Source organism: Caloenas nicobarica, chromosome 3 (genome assembly GCF_036013445.1).
Source record: "Caloenas nicobarica isolate bCalNic1 chromosome 3, bCalNic1.hap1, whole genome shotgun sequence".
NCBI classification, from domain to species: domain Eukaryota; kingdom Metazoa; phylum Chordata; class Aves; order Columbiformes; family Columbidae; genus Caloenas; species Caloenas nicobarica.
Window position 1 is genome coordinate 59868962 of NC_088247.1, and position 15481 is coordinate 59884442.

A 15481-nucleotide genomic window follows, 5' to 3' on the forward strand; every position below is an offset into this window, starting at 1 on the left:
TTGAGAAGTTCCTTTAGCAGCTTGAATTAAATCAGCTATTTAAATCACTGAGAAAAAAACCCAGATGGAACAAACTGCAAAAATTACAAATCTGCTGTGAGACAAGCAGACTGAAAAGGAGAAGGGTGGCATACAAAGATGGGAAACAAAAGTAGTCAAGATATATTTATATGTCCATAGGAAAAAGCAGTAACTTGGGTGAGAAGCAACAGCTAGGCTTGCTCTGGTGAGCTGAATGTATGCTGTGCTATCAGGGAAGCAAATTAATCTGTACTCCTCCTTCTAACAAATCCAGCTTTGTGCTGCTTGTGGTACAGAGTATTATACTCTGTTTTAGGTGATGAACCTGTCTGGATGCTTCCCACATTTGTAGGAAAAGATGCTTCAGAGCACATTAACCTGCACAAGGCTACTGCACAGGTAAGTAGCAGGGGAGTCTTCAGAAACCAGTGAGGTGTAGCTGAAAGAAGATGGGCTGACTTCTCTGCAGCCCCATTGCACTCTGAGACTCTGCATTTGCTCAGAATTCAAGGAAGACCCTTCGTGGACCAGACAATTAGTTACAAAAAGGCGTAAAGAAGCCCAGTAATGGATTTCAACTCTCCTAAGGGAATCCTGTGTTTGTACTGAGGAAGGATTACAGGAAACCAAAGTAACACTTTATTTTTCTTCACAGAGAGCTTGGGGACTTCAGAGTAATTTAGTCAATGGTGATTTGCTACTTGTGCTATAGTGTTTCCAAGGATGGTACTCGTGATCTGTTTATTAAACTTTTGGCTTGTCGCTCATCACTAACACCATCAAAACTCATTGTTTCTCTTCCTATAAAAGCAACTTTTCTGTCTTTCAGAATTACTACAAGGTTGAGGGACGAGTGCTTTCATCTAAAATCAAAGTCAGGCAAGTATCCATTTTGTAAGACCTGTGAGCATAAAAATGTGCCAATGTAAACATCAGGTATCTGAGTGAAAAATGTTAATTGGCATTTCAAGAAATGGGGAGACATCACAAAGATATTTTAGGCTTTCAACATATTTGTAGTATTCTAGCATCAATCATTTTCTTGCAACTAACTATCAGGTTATTTATCTTAGCTACCCTCGGTGTCCATTACCACAGTGTCTAAGCCCCTCATAATGTTTCTGTAGGGCAGGGAAGTGTTCTCATCCCTTTTTTACCACTGAGAAACTGGAGGAGAAAGGATCCTCCTTTTATGGTCACCTAGGAAGCCCATAACATAGCAGAAAATGAACCCACAAACCATGAGTCTCTGGCTAGAACCTTAATCGAAGAAGAGTCTAACTCTTTTAAATTAGCCTGATTTGAATTTCATTAATATGTACCATAAATTATAGAAGGAAGGCTATGTTACACATATCACTGATCCATTAGTTATGTGGCTAATTCCACCAACACTTAAGAAAACAGGAACAATCCAAGGCTTGCATCCCAAAAACGGCTCTGGCTACACGCCACCAAGGAGAGGTGAAAGACTCCAGTGAGCAAGAACATGGAGGGAGGAGAAAAAGAGAGATGATGCAGTGCATTGCTATGGGTTCCGCACTGGAAAGTTCACAGAGGCTTTACCCGAAATTGCTTGTTCTTCTGGACAGAACATGGCTCTCATCTTGCGAAGCCCAAGCTGGCCCCATACATCTGGTGTGTATTGGCACCCTATGGAAGTTTGCATCCTGACTCCCCTTAAAGCCCCTGTGCTTGAATAGACTAGCTGAGCAGCTCCTCAGTGAGGGTTTCGTGTATGTGGAAAGCCTCTGCGAGGAACTCATCCCCAGTGTTGAGAGAAAACTTGTGGAGGCTACGTCACACATTTACATAATTTTTCCACTCAGTGGAAATTTCAGTCAACACAGCTCATAGTGATCACATGTACATCTTTGTTCAGTCCTTAAAGAGTACAGATCAAGCTATTTCTGACACCGCATTTTGATATATGGTAAATGGCATGGTACGTGGTGTCTGGGAAATTTGTTGTGTCATCCAAATGGCCCATGTGACAAAGAAAGACCTACCTTATTTTCATGTAACGTGCAAAATTTGGATAATAGGGATCTACTGTGCAGAGCAGAACAAGCTGAAATGATACAGAGATTGAAATAAGGCATGAAAATGAAAATCCTTTAGCTAGCCACAAAATCGTTTGTTACCGTTTTAAATCAGGATGTTTTGGATAACACATCTAGCTTCGCACCACCCTCGGCCACCATCCCATCTGATCTTAAAACATAAGCAGATACATATCTGAGTCTCATACCACTCTTTCTGAAAAAAAAAAAGGCTGCTTTAAATGGTTGGTCCCTTGGAACAGAGACCTTATCTTGCTAGGAGTTTTTAAAAACTTGGCCTTTCTGCTTTGGATGAACTCAGAGCAGCTAATAGACACTGTTTTCTATTTTCCCTCACCATATGGCACAAGCATGCAGGTCCTACTAGTCCTGGCTAGCAGAAAGTCTGATGGCTCGTCTCTGTTTTCCTCCTTTAACCAGCTTGCCTTCTGAGTTAGTCACAACCCCAGTTAAAACCTAATACTAGGCAGTCTGAGCGTCATCCTGGATCCGCATATGCAAAGGAAAAGAGAGGAACAGGGAGGGGAAAGAGAGCAAGGCTGCCTTCACAGTCCATGCTCAGGGCTTTTTCTCCCCTAACTTCTGTAGTTTCAGTTCTTTGGTCCCTTCTCAACCTCATGGGACGCCACTGCAACCCACATTTATGGTCTTCTTTATATGCTCTTCCTCTGGTTCATTTTTATAGCTAATTTATTTCCTCCAAATTACTTAAATAGACTTTTATTATGTGCTTTTGCAATACCACTTTCTAAAACAACACCATTTTCTATATGTATTACGAACTATGATACGCACCATAAAACCAGAGGACTGCACTGTGGCAAGGTGCCACGACCCCACTTTGGGGATGTTCCAGGAGCTTTGAGAGTCACAGTTTGTGAGGCATACATAAGGCCTGTCAGTCAGAAGAAATGTGCGGTGACTGTGGTCTTTCTGTGTCACTTGAGTAGGAGGCGTAATCTGCTTGCTCCTTTTTCTTGCCAGCTAATGTTCCCATTTAAGATTCATCCACAACATATACTGTCTTCAGCCAACTACTGTGTTGGGTGAATCCCTATGTGCAATCGTACATGTGAGTAGCTGAATATTACCAGTTTGCTGTTTTGTTATATCAGTATTTTTGGCCCAAATATTTTTCCAGCTATGTATGGTCGCTCCTTTGGATGTCACTACAATCAGGCATGTGTATTTAAAGGTTTAATGTGGCCAGCTATCAGAGCTGGTAAAATACAAAGTCCTCATGACAAATGGAGTTCAACAGCACAAATTGTGGCCAACTTGATTTCTAACAGTGTAAAGCAGCCCAAAATGAGTCTGGGTCCCAGCATGGGATGTTTCACTTGGATGGAAACAGAGGATATAGGACGACCTACTACATTTAATAATGGATGCTATGGGAACCCAACTTTCAGAAGCTGTGCACACTTCAAGTGAATAGGAATTTCAGAAAATACACGTGTGCATATTATGCCATAAACCATACAAGTAATAAAAACTCACCAGAATAGTTTACATTCCTCCTGCCACTCCCCTACAAAAAGTTCTCTTCTCCAAATTTCCCTCTGAAGCAAAAATCTTTTATTTTCCAAAACTTTATCCAATGTGCTAATTACTGGAAGGCAAAAGAGATCTTATTTCTTATCAACAAATTTAATCATGTCTTAAAACCACAAAAATGGAAAGGATTAGCCAACAAAGAAACATCACGGAAAGAGATATTCAAAATAAAACAGTTATGTCTGCACTTTAATCCTTCAGTGATAATTTTGCATAAGATATATTGGCTTTTTTGCATATTTGTCTTTTGACCTCTGCATAAAAGAGTCTGCAGTTTACAATGTCAACTATCTGGTAATATTTCAGAGATGCAACCTGGAAGCAGTGAACAGTAACAGCCCCTGCAGCAGAGATGGAAGAGGATACCTCTCCTCACTATCTGTGAGTCTCCTTTTGTATAGGAATAAATGGGCATTATAAAACAAACATGACTCAGCCACTTAAGTTTGCTTCCTACAAGCACGCAGCAAAAGGAGATTCACTTGCATGTCTGTTAAAATTTAATTGAAAGTTTGGGCTCACTGCTCATGTCGAGAATTAGCTGTCTTGTTTCTGCTTCGATAACTTCTACAGCTTACGTGTTTCTTGCTTCTGGTGCACTCAGCTTCCAGCTGATCTGTCCTCTGCAGGACATTGCTCAACACAGCAGCAGCACCAGAAACCCTCACCAGAGACCTGGCACGTGAGGGCAAAGTGAGTCACACCAGGACTTGAAGCATCCTTCACGATTAGGATGCTGATCTTGTTGACAGTACCCCTCTTAGGTGTTAGGATATTTAATCATGACTTCATTCCTACAGAGGCAGCTATTGCAGTTCTTGTTCATATGGTCTGTTTTGCTCTGTGAGCAGCCTGCTGATTTTTGTGAAGCGACTCAAAGGAAAATGTACCAGATGGCATAAGTCAGGGTGGTAGGAAATCATCCAGTTATTACATGTACAGGTACTCCCTGCTGTAGACAAGAGCATTATTTATATGTGTCACTGATTTTGTCCTCCATGTGGCAAAAAGGATTAAAATATAAAATCTGGAATTAAATATTTTGAGTTTCATAAAATATTTTTTCAATATCTACTACAGCAATTTTCTTGGAACTCTTGTTTCCTGGAGTTTCAGTGTTCGTGGGTTTGTGAGATCTCAGGGTTTAAAAAGTCACATGAAATGGAATTACGGCTGCTGCATAACTTTCTACATACATTTTCTTGAAAATGCAGTTTATTTGCTGTTAAATTTTCTAATCAGTAATCTGTAAGACTGAAATTTTTCGATTCGAGGTATCAGAAAATATTTCAGACATTTCTAAATGAGAATAGAAGGAGATATTGTTGTCTTTTTTCCCCACAATAAACTATTTGAGACAACAGTTTCTTGAAATCTCTGACTTCTTGAGGCTTTGAAGCAAGACATTGGGATTTCTTGGGGAGGGGTAATGATGCTGGTATCACACATAAATATGTGTCTCTTGGGCCAGTTCTCCAGGACAGCCTTTTTACTCTCTTGGCAGTGACATTATTTTTTCTCTTTATGTATTGCTTTATGTTATTTATCACAATGTCTTTTACCTTTCAAACCAAAACTGTGACCAGAAACAGACACACAGCACCGGAAAGGAGCTGTGGTAGGGTTTCAGTGCCCTGGCCCTTCCTATCCCACTGTCACAAATAACTTTGATCCATTTCCCCAGCACTATCCATCTGCTACAATGGACAAGACAGAATCCAATCACAAAACATCACAGGATTATTATATGATTAGTAGTATTAATATTATTAGCATTAGTTATAAGTAGTATTAGTTATTAGTAGTATTATTTGTATAAAATAATACATTATTAGTATTATTTTACCTAAGGTATGTAAAAGTATGCTTCTGGAGTCCTTCCACCATTTTAATTATTTTCCAGGTGAGACCAAATGTGAGCAGGAGAAATCTCAGGGCAACTAGAATATTTTTTTTTCTTTTAAATTGCCACTTAAAACCACTGATCTGGTTGTACTTTTATTCCTGATTATTCTCAAACCTGGCTGAACAATATTCATGACCAGCTTCCTGCCTGTGTGTGACTTATTTGGTTATTTTCCAAATATAGGAAAATACCTGTATTGTACTTAGGTGAGGAGTTTTAAGTACAGCTACTGATTCCATTTTCCTCAGCTGTGGGTGATGTGAGGGTTTTCTTGGGTGACCGTTCAATACACAGTGAAAATATGGTGCCTTGATAAATGACAGAAAACATCAAAAAAAAAAAAAGCCGTGCTACACAGAACCATGATACACTAGCAGAAACCTTGGCCTCAAGTTCCAAAGCTTTTCTCAAATTACTGTGTTATTCCAGCCCAGGGGAGGGAAGGTTGGAGGCATAAAAAGTGGAGCTTTTTTTCCAGGTCGAAATGTGTAACCTGCCATAGACCAGCATAAGCCTATGTGTGACATGTCTCCCATCAGACCAAGCATCCCAAATCTCTGCCCCTAGTGCCTCTGGCAGCTCCTAAATGACTTCTGCCGTAGTGGGTCTCAGATGTAAAAGAGATATGCACTTTCTTGTGTAGCCAGAGCAATGGAGAAAGTCATCCACTGATTTGTACTGATGTTCCCTATGCCAGTATTTCAACTTTGGTTTTAAAACATGAATGAAGAAGTCAGTTCACTCAAAAGGCCAAAAGGACTTTAGCTCCATCTGTCTTTCCCAGCCAGTTATTAACCCGGTGGCTGCTCCGTGGTCCCAGCCATTTAACTGGAGAAGTAAGTGGCCACACCATCGCTGTGGTGGCTGCAACCATCCCAGCTTTACCCTTCCCACAGGACTGGGGTGGTCTCCATCCACCCAGTTGGTCTCCACCCCAAAGCAGGGCTGCAATTCTGAATGAGAGACAGGAGGACTGGGCAAGACAATTCAGGTGAGGAGAGAGGGACTGAAACCAGGAGGCAGATTAGGGCTACAAACCCTGGGCTTGCCAGGAGGGACATAGGGAGCAAGAAGGTTGGAAGAGGAGAGGTTCAACTCATGTAATAAACAAATAAGGAACCGGGAGCTACCTGGAGATGAGAGGATACAGTTTTTTAGGTCTGCCCATGCTGGCCATGCTTTGGAGAAGGAAAAAGGGACAATTATGTTGTTAAAAGTATGTGTAACAGCCTGTAGGTATAAAGGATTCAAGGTACATATTGCTACATGTGTGTGAGTATATATTACACACACACAAAAATCTCCAGAAAATGAATACAAAAATGTGTCCTGTGTCTCCACAAAAGTGTGTGGTCCATATTAGATCAATTTTACTAGCTCTGAGGACTCAAAAATGTATGTAAGTCAGTAAAAGCTAAAAATGTGTGGCAGGTCTAAAGGCTCACAACACACATTTAAGCATACCTTGATTTTCAGAACGCACATGTAGCAGCATATTAAAGACATTTTTAAAAAGCCAAATCATTCCTTCTGCTTTTTACAAAAAAAGTTCAGAAATTACTGAAGTAAAGTTAAAAAAACATGATAGAAAAGATGCGAGTATATATTTTTTTGTTGTTGTTTTTTACTCTGGGAGCTTCTGATGCTGAAATTTTGATGGGATTTTGTGCTCTCTGATCATTCATGCTTAGAGACACAAGCAACTTCAACTTGGTTTTCTGTCATCCTTGCTCCAGTAAGAGTCTTCTAGCTCGTTTCTAACATCAATCACTTGGACTATAAATCTCTGCAATGGATATGACCATTTAAATCTCCACCTGCACAAACAATAATTAGGCCTAGAAAATAAGCAGGCTCATAAATCTCCAGGCTGGTGATTAGCAATATTTTGGATCTGCAATGTGGATGTTAGAAAGAAAAGAAAAAAAGAAAAAAAAGCAAAGCTAATGCATTAATTGGGAGTGATATGCTGACAATCTGTTTAGTTTATACACAGAGAAAACACAAACAGGGCACAGTTAACATAACATGACGTTAGAAGTTAGCGAATTCCCAAGGGCCCAAGGCTTGGAGATATGATATGTTAATGTACTTCTCCTATTGTGAGTGGGAAGGTGTTATCTTCCAGCCGAACAGTAAAAAGCTGGTTTAAAGCTGAGATCGGCCCTTTTTCTTCTGGCTTACGTGAGCCAAGGAACCAAGATGGATCAAGAGACAGGAAAGATTTCTTTGCTATTTATCAAAAATGACCCTCTGCCTCTGGCTGAAACTTTGATCTGCAGAGAGTACATAGTGCTTGCCAGACATACTAGTTTGGCCCTCCACAATTTTTGCTTGTTTGTTTGTGTTGGTTTTGTTTAGTGTATGCAGAAAACCCAATATGATGCTCACTCATATCAGTAAGAGACTTTCCTTTGGCTCCAGTGACCTTGGATTAACTCCAAAGCCACCGCATGCCATGGTGACATCTCAGGCTGTACATTTTTGTCCAGACCTATGTGAATACTCAGGTAAGTAGCTGCATAAATGGAGTTGCTCCTGCAATCAGATCAGATACTGTGTCCAGAAAAGTCCAATGTGCAGATTGTGCCCAGTTCTTTAGCCCCCTGTGTTCAAAACCAGCGCTGCTGGGGCACCTGTGAGGTTTTGGGAAGTGTGTGAGGAGGAAAAGAGGTAGGGGAGCAAGCTAATGCTTTTACTGGCCTCTTTGGGCTCTACATGTGGGTTTAGGAGAAGATTTTACACAGAGAGGAAGAAGAGCTAGGCCAAAGTTAACTGCTTTTAAAAGCCTGCTCTGCAGAGCCAGAATACATACGTGCATAAAGATCATAACCGCAGTGCACATCTGCTCATTCAAACTACACAGCAACCCGTTCATTCACACTAGTGGTAAAACGATTGGGGATGTTTGGTTGCAGAGGTTGCAGAGTACGGCCCAATGCCCTCACCCCCACCGCTCCTTCTCTCTCGTCTTTATTCAGGCAAAATTCCCTGACTCTTGAGCAAGCATGAATCGGCAGACAAAGCACTCCGTGGCTACAACAAAATGAAAACGCTGACATCTGCTCGGCAACAACACACTGAGAAAAGGGAGTTTTTCTCTGCCATCTCTACCACCCAACAACCACCCCCCCTTTCCTTCGTTTCAGCCCACACCCTTGCCACCCCATCCACAGCCACACTGAACCGCCCCAGTGGCGCGGGGCTCGCCCTTGGCTCGGCAGGGCTCCGTGGACCACCGGGATCTCATCCACCCGGCACACCTGCAGACAGGGCAGGCTCCGGGACGCTTACAGCTGAGGGGACTCAAAGAGCGAGAGGGGACTGAGACTTGTTGGAGGTCACGCAGGAAGGCTGGAAGAAGTCAGATCATCCTGCCTCCAGCCCCTGGGCTGTGATGGCGATGTCAACGCTGCCGGCTGGGCGGTGGAGCGCTCTCTTCCTGGAATACACTAGGAGCTGGACAGGATGCGTTCTCAAGTATCATCATTCACAAATCTCCCTCAGATTGGGTTGCAGGACAGCGTTTTCACGGGACACATTACAAAGCTCCCTGGAAGGCTTGGCCGGTGGATCTACTGCTCGCTCTCCTCATGACCCATTTTGGCTTTCTTCAAGAATCATGACACCAGCTGCCCGGGTCATCTAGAAGGCAAGGAGGGGGAGAGCAACCCTGGGCTGGAAAGGGAAGTGGGGAAGGAGAAGAGGAGGAGGAGAAGGAAGGGGGAGGATAGAAAGACAGAGCGGGGGGAGAGAGAGAGTGAGTTGCTTTGCTCCAGTGGTGAAGATCTGAATCCCAGTTTCGAGCTCTCGGCAAAGGCTTGCCGGGATACCTCATTCCCTGTCCCGTGCAAAGGTCTGTGATTGGGGATGTGGTGTGCTCAGCGGGCAGGGCCCCTCCCCTGGGCTGGATCCGCCTCTCTTATCCCCCAGATAAATTACTAGTGTCCTCACTAAATTCCTCGGCTTTCTTTCTCTCTCTCCCTCTCTCACACACTCTCACTCCCTCCCTTAAACACAGGCAAAGCAGGGTAGAGAGGCGGGAGGGCGGGGATCTTCTCTGGACTGGTATCGCCTTAGTGCTGGGGGGGGAGGGAAGGGGAAGAAAATACTGGCGCCCCTTCTCTCCTCCACTGCCTTGAAGTAGATTTGAAGAACTGCCCTTCCTCCCCCCCCCTCCCCCCTTCCCACTGGTCCTTTGGCATCTTCCAGACCATGTCCACTGGGTCCCTCAGTGATGTGGAAGATCTGCAGGAGGTGGAGATGCTGGAGTGCGATGGCCTGAAAATGGATACTAACAAAGAGTTTGGGGCATCCAACGAGAGCAACGAGGAGGGATCCAATGGCGAGAATGGCTCCCCTCAGAAGGGGAGAGGGGCCTCGGGAAAAAGGAAAAAAGCTCCCCCCAAGAAGAGCCCTTTAAATGGAGTGAGCCAGGAGGGAAAGCAGGTCCAGAGAAATGCTGCCAACGCCAGGGAGAGGGCAAGGATGAGGGTCCTTAGCAAAGCCTTCTCAAGGCTTAAGACCACACTGCCCTGGGTGCCCCCAGACACCAAGCTTTCCAAACTGGACACCTTGAGGTTGGCCTCCAGCTACATCGCTCACCTGAGGCAGATCCTGGCCAATGACAAGTATGAAAACGGCTACATCCACCCAGTCAACCTGGTAAGTCACAGCCTGCCAGGGCCAGGCAATTCATGTGCGTGTGCATGGGGAAAGGCGGGTGAGGAGCTGGGATGGGGCATGTGTGGGGAGAAACCTCCGCTGTGCTTCTCACAGAGAGTCTGATGCCAGTGGGGTGGCAAGGGGTACTATGCAAGGGGACATACTCCCAGCTGCTCTCCTGCCCTGTGCCCCATCTGCTGCTCCTGGCAATCCCCTCCAGGGGACAGGCAGGAGCCACGCTGGCCACAGATAGGCATGGATGGGCTTTATTGCCACAGGAATGCCTGAGAAACCTCAGCAGGTTGATGGCAGCTTTCTACTTGCAAGCGGGTGGTTATAGGAATTTGGGTAGAGAAAGGCATGTTTTAGGAAGAACCCAACTCAAGGACCCCAGGATTTATCCTTATCCCTCCTCTCTACTAATTTCCTGCCATCCTCAAGCCCTAGCTTTTTAAAGACAGAACTCTTGGGGCTCTGTGCGCAGCCTCTTGGATTTGCTGGGTCTAGGATATTTCTTCTATCCATGTAAACCAGCAAAGGAAAAATAAATATCACTGCCATCGCCCAGGGGGATTCTGGCCCAGGTACACTCCGCAAAGCCTCTCTGGGCTGCACGACGTCCCTCCTTCTGCTCCCACTACCCACAGAAAGTTTTCCCCAGCAGCCCGGGGTCTCCCCAACAATCCCAGCTGCCAGAAACATCCAGTTTCCAGCTCTAAAAATATGTGCAACTGATGCAAACCAGCGATGGGCAAGATCTTCCTGGGCTCTTTAGACATACAGCCTTTATGTTGCCCACACGTGCAGACCCTGCCAGATAAAGGGATGGCAGTGGGGATCTGGGGATGTTTCGCTGGGATCCAGCTGTCTTTTGAGCTCCGGACTCCCCGCGAAAGTACATTACCCGCTGTGTCAGCTGATAAGGGCCTGGGACATTTCTTTTTGGTTTTGGGTGGGTTTTTTTGTGTACAAACAAAATCCTCAGCCCAACAACATGGGGAAAAAATAAAGTAAAACAAACCCAACACTCCATCCAGATATATACTCCCTTCCCTCTCACAGAGGAACACCAAAACCTGCCCCCTGAGCCGAAGGAGGCCAGGGAGGGCGGCCGGGGGCTGCGGGGCGGCCCCTGCGCCAGGACAGCGCGGCTGCGGTGGGCCCGCGGCGGGACGTGGGGCTGCTCTCGTGGGGAAGAGCCCCCACGGTGGTCACGGCCGAACGCGGGGGTGGCGCGGCGGCGGGGTGCCCGCGGTGTTAGTGCCGGGGGAACGCGGATGTGCCGGGGCTACCGCAGCTCTCTCCTCCCCCGCTGCCTCCCTCCCGGGGCGGATCAGCCGGGCTCCGGCGCCCCGGGGACGCCCGCGGGGAGCCCGCCGCGGCTGGGAGGAGAAGCGGGATCAGCGGCCGGCGAAAGGCAGAAGGGTCCTCGCCGCAGCCAGCGGCGACTGCCCCGGCCCGAGCCCCGCTGAGCGCTGCCAGAAGCGGCCTCAGGCGGTAGATAGCGGGCTCGATCCCCCGGGGCGCTCCGGAGCTGGACCCGCTGGCGGAATAAGCGTTGCGATGTGTATTTTTCCGTATGTAACCCCCTTCCCACCCGTGTCTTTTCCTGGCTACAGACTTGGCCTTTTATGGTAGCCGGCAAACCCGAGAGTGACCTGAAAGAAGTGGTGAACACAAACCGTTTGTGCGGCCCGACGGCATCCTGAGCCCCGGCGGCCGGGCCAGCAGCGTCCCGGCGCGGCCGGGGAGCGGGCGGCGAGGCGGGCAGGGACACGCCGCGGCCTCGCCGCTGCCCCGGGCCCCGGGCAGAGCGACAGGCAGAGCCGCTCTCCGGGCGCAGAGGAGACCAAATGAGCCCTAGCAAAGACTCCACCCCGAGAGATCCCGACTCTATTTAACTTTATTAAATGCGTGTACAGTCGAGTGTCCTGCAACAAGAGCCTTGCTGGTTCAAGAGCTACTAGAGGAAAGACAGAGATCAAACAAAACCTACCACGTGTGTATCTTTTGTCTGAGACCTGTGAAATATGTAGATGCCTAGAAAAACTGACTTTGACAGTCATCTCTATGAAGTAATTCACCTTAAAGATATATAGATATATTTTCTTCAAGCAGGTTCTGCTCTATTTCTGTGAATAAACCTTCCTTTCCACTGATCACAGAGCGGTGTAATGTTCGTTTCCGACTCCCGGGCTCGGCGGGGGGAAGGACCGCGCCTCCGCCCGCCTCCGGCGCTCCGCGAAGCGGCCGCGCTCCGCCAGCGCGCTGCGGGGAGCCCGCCTCTCCGCCCCGGGCCGCAGGAGAGCTGCTTCCCCGGACCTAACCATGTGGAGCAAATCCCCGGGGAAGAGGGTGGCAGGGCCCGCAGCTCGTCCTCGCCGCGGGAGCCCGGCCCGGCCCCGCTGCCCGGCGCCCGGGCGCTGCGGGAGCCGCCCCCGCCGCTCCGCGCCGCTCGGCGGGGACGAGAGCGGTTATCTATGGATGAAGTACAGTCGGACGGAGGATCCCCCTCTGGCCCCGGTACTTGGTGCTGGGAATTTTTAAGTTAAACATCTCCCCTCTATCGATCAGCGAGTCGTTGGGAGATGAGGCTGAGATAAACAGGAGTGCGGGACGCTCCCCTGGCAGCGGCCGCCGGCAGCTGATGCACCAGATCCCACCGCGCTGTTTAATGTTTCAGGGTTATGACCGCACTGTTTACAAGACGTCTTCGGTTATTTATACTGTTATTATTAGCAGAGGGGCTTTAAATTTCCGCTTCACTTGCTCTTTCAATAGCGTCCCTCGGTTCCGTTTGATACCTGAGTATTTTCTGGGGGAAAGCAGGAGTGGGGCAGCTCCCTGTCCGGGGGCAGCAGGGCCACCCCGGAGCCGGGGATGCATCGCGACCACCCCCCAGCCAAGCCCTCTTGTCCCGTCCGGGCGGCGGGGGGCGGCGGCGGGGACCGGGGCGCGATGACAGCGCGGGGGCCACGGACCGTCCCAGGAGCTGCCTCCCCCCGGGCACCCCCGCAGGCTGGATTATGTCTCTCCTCATGCCCCCCTTTCCCCCCGAAATAACTGGGTGAGGTGGCGCGTCCTCCAGGCGACCCAAATTCACCAGGCGGGTTCATGCGTGGGCTAGGTTTAATTACAGCAGCTTGCTGTGAGCCGAGGGCTGTGCAAACATCTCAGCGCTCGTCATGGAAAGGGCCAGGGCCTGCTGTATCGTCCTAATGGTTTAAAAGGGGAGAGCTCTTTAATTTCACTTTTTCACAGCTTTATCTCCATCCTGCACAATTAAAAGCAGACCTCCTCGCCTGCCCTAACCATACACGACTTCACTGTCATGAGTGTGACTGCACCAGTCGAGACATGCAGTTGCACGCTCAGGCTTGACTGACTTTACTACCAAACACATCACCTTGAACAGCCAGAGCTCTCACAGAAGAGATGAGCAACCCTGGTAAATACAGTTGAGAGGGCTGATCTCTTCACCCCAGACACTAGGAAATTCAGTGGGAATTGCTGTTCTCTTAAACGGAGACAGAAAAAAGCCCTCCAATCTTGAACTAAGTGCAAATGACTGATACAGCAAATGTACAAATACCACTTTAAATACCCAAGTTACCCTTTGAATTCAAATGAACCATTTAATTTAACCACTAAAAGTCTTGACTTAAATCCATACTAGTTAATGCCTGCTCAAGACTCACAGCAAGGTGCTGTTTTTCTTCTAGAAAGCAGAAACGGATAGGCATCTGGGATGTGCATAAAATTAAGAGTTAAATTCTGAATATTTTCACACAGCTTTTTTTGCCACCCTGCTTTGCAATACTTACTAACTGCAATCAGCATCCTTTGAACCCTTTTGAGCTAGCCATGTTCACTCTTCATTTGCCACCTGAAATGCAGTGTGGAAAAAGAGAAGGGAGAAATGCGATAGGCCCCTGTGAAATGTGAGGAACACAGCCGTAACCATGTGCCAAAAGCTGCGATGTAAACGGAACGGTAAGAAGAGGCTGTAGGCACTGTTAGTTCTGGTGCTACTGTTCACTTTACCTACCAGTCTAGATTGCAAGCGACTTGGGGACTGAAATATTCCCCAAGCATCCTCCACCTTCCTCAGTCCTTGCCTCTGAGCAACAGTTCAGGAACAAACAAAAAGGCAAAAAGCAGCAAACAAGAAACAAATGCAACCAGCAATATACAGAAAGGTTAATAATTGCTTTACTCTGACTGTAACATAATTTGTGGCTTTATCTACATTTTAAAGATAACGAGCATATTTTCCAGAGGTATTTATGTGGCTGGGAACCCTTGGTCCACTGTCTTCTTGTGTAAGGGCACAGCCCTGATACCATTGGCAGTTGGCTTCAACGGCCCAAATTTCTTAGATGAATTAAGAATTCTACCATGTATGTCGAGAGAACAATGAGTGAAAAACATTCTTCCCTGCTGCTGCGTATAATTTTACATAAAAATATTTGCAAACAGAAAATGTATGTTTAGTCTGACTGAAGTAATTGATGCTTTTGAAAGGAACTTGCTAATGTGTTAAGGGAAAACACGGAACCAGTTTAAATATTGATGTCAATGATTTTAAAGAAAATATTTTGTTTGCTTTCTTGCTTTTCTGTACAAAGCGATGCATTTTAAGATTTACCTAAATATACTTAGATCCCTTCTTCATGTGGGAACAAAGCTGACTTGATTTATCTTTCTGTATCTACATGGATGTAGATGCAGCTGCGTGAGTGTCTGTATACATTCCCTCCTAATAATGTTTGAACTCATTGCCTGATTTCAACTGAATTTGACAGAGGTCTCAAAGATAACTGAATTGCTATATTTTTTTTTTGGTGAAAACAGTCAGCTGACTGTTTTCAGAGAAAAGAAAAAATCTTTAAGTTCTGCAGCTAAAGGAAAGGTTTCAACATTAACTCAGCCCTTATCAGATACCAGAGCATACAGAGTAGAGTGCCAGCTGTAGATGAAGCTTCAAACGCTGTTTCAATCACAGGATACAAGTTCACAGAAAACCTGCTTATGAACCTATATGTTTTAAGATAAGAAGTCTCTAAAAATAGTTTAGTCCCATCTGATTTTAATACTATTATGCTTTTTCTTTTTTTTTTGAAGGAAACACAGTTCCACCCAACTACTTCACAACCATCTTTCAGTTCAGCTGGAGACTAGAAAAATCCCTTATTTGCAGAGCTGCACGCAGTGTTCTGGCTCCTGGGCTTGGTACTCATGTTATACTGCTTAGCAGCAGCTTTCACAG

The 15481-nt window shown here is 46.4% G+C and overlaps 1 protein-coding gene across 1 annotated transcript; it reads left to right on the forward strand.

Annotated features, from left to right (window-relative positions):
* The first annotated feature begins 9762 nt into the window (after positions 1 to 9762).
* TCF21 (transcription factor 21) lies at positions 9763 to 11921 on the forward strand. The gene is made up of 2 exons (XM_065632522.1): positions 9763 to 10212; positions 11832 to 11921. Exons 1-2 carry the CDS (start codon positions 9763 to 9765, stop codon positions 11919 to 11921), a joined length of 540 nt encoding a protein of 179 aa, XP_065488594.1.
* The last annotated feature ends 3560 nt before the right edge of the window (positions 11922 to 15481 follow it).

Excerpts from the sequence above, each read along its gene's own strand:
- TCF21 (XM_065632522.1), top strand. The coding sequence starts at position 9,763 with ATGTCCACTGGGTCCCTCAGTGATGTGGAAGATCTGCAGGAGGTGGAG. Across the intron at positions 10,213-11,831 it reads ACATCCACCCAGTCAACCTG|ACTTGGCCTTTTATGGTAGC; the intron begins GTAAGTCACAGC and ends TCCTGGCTACAG.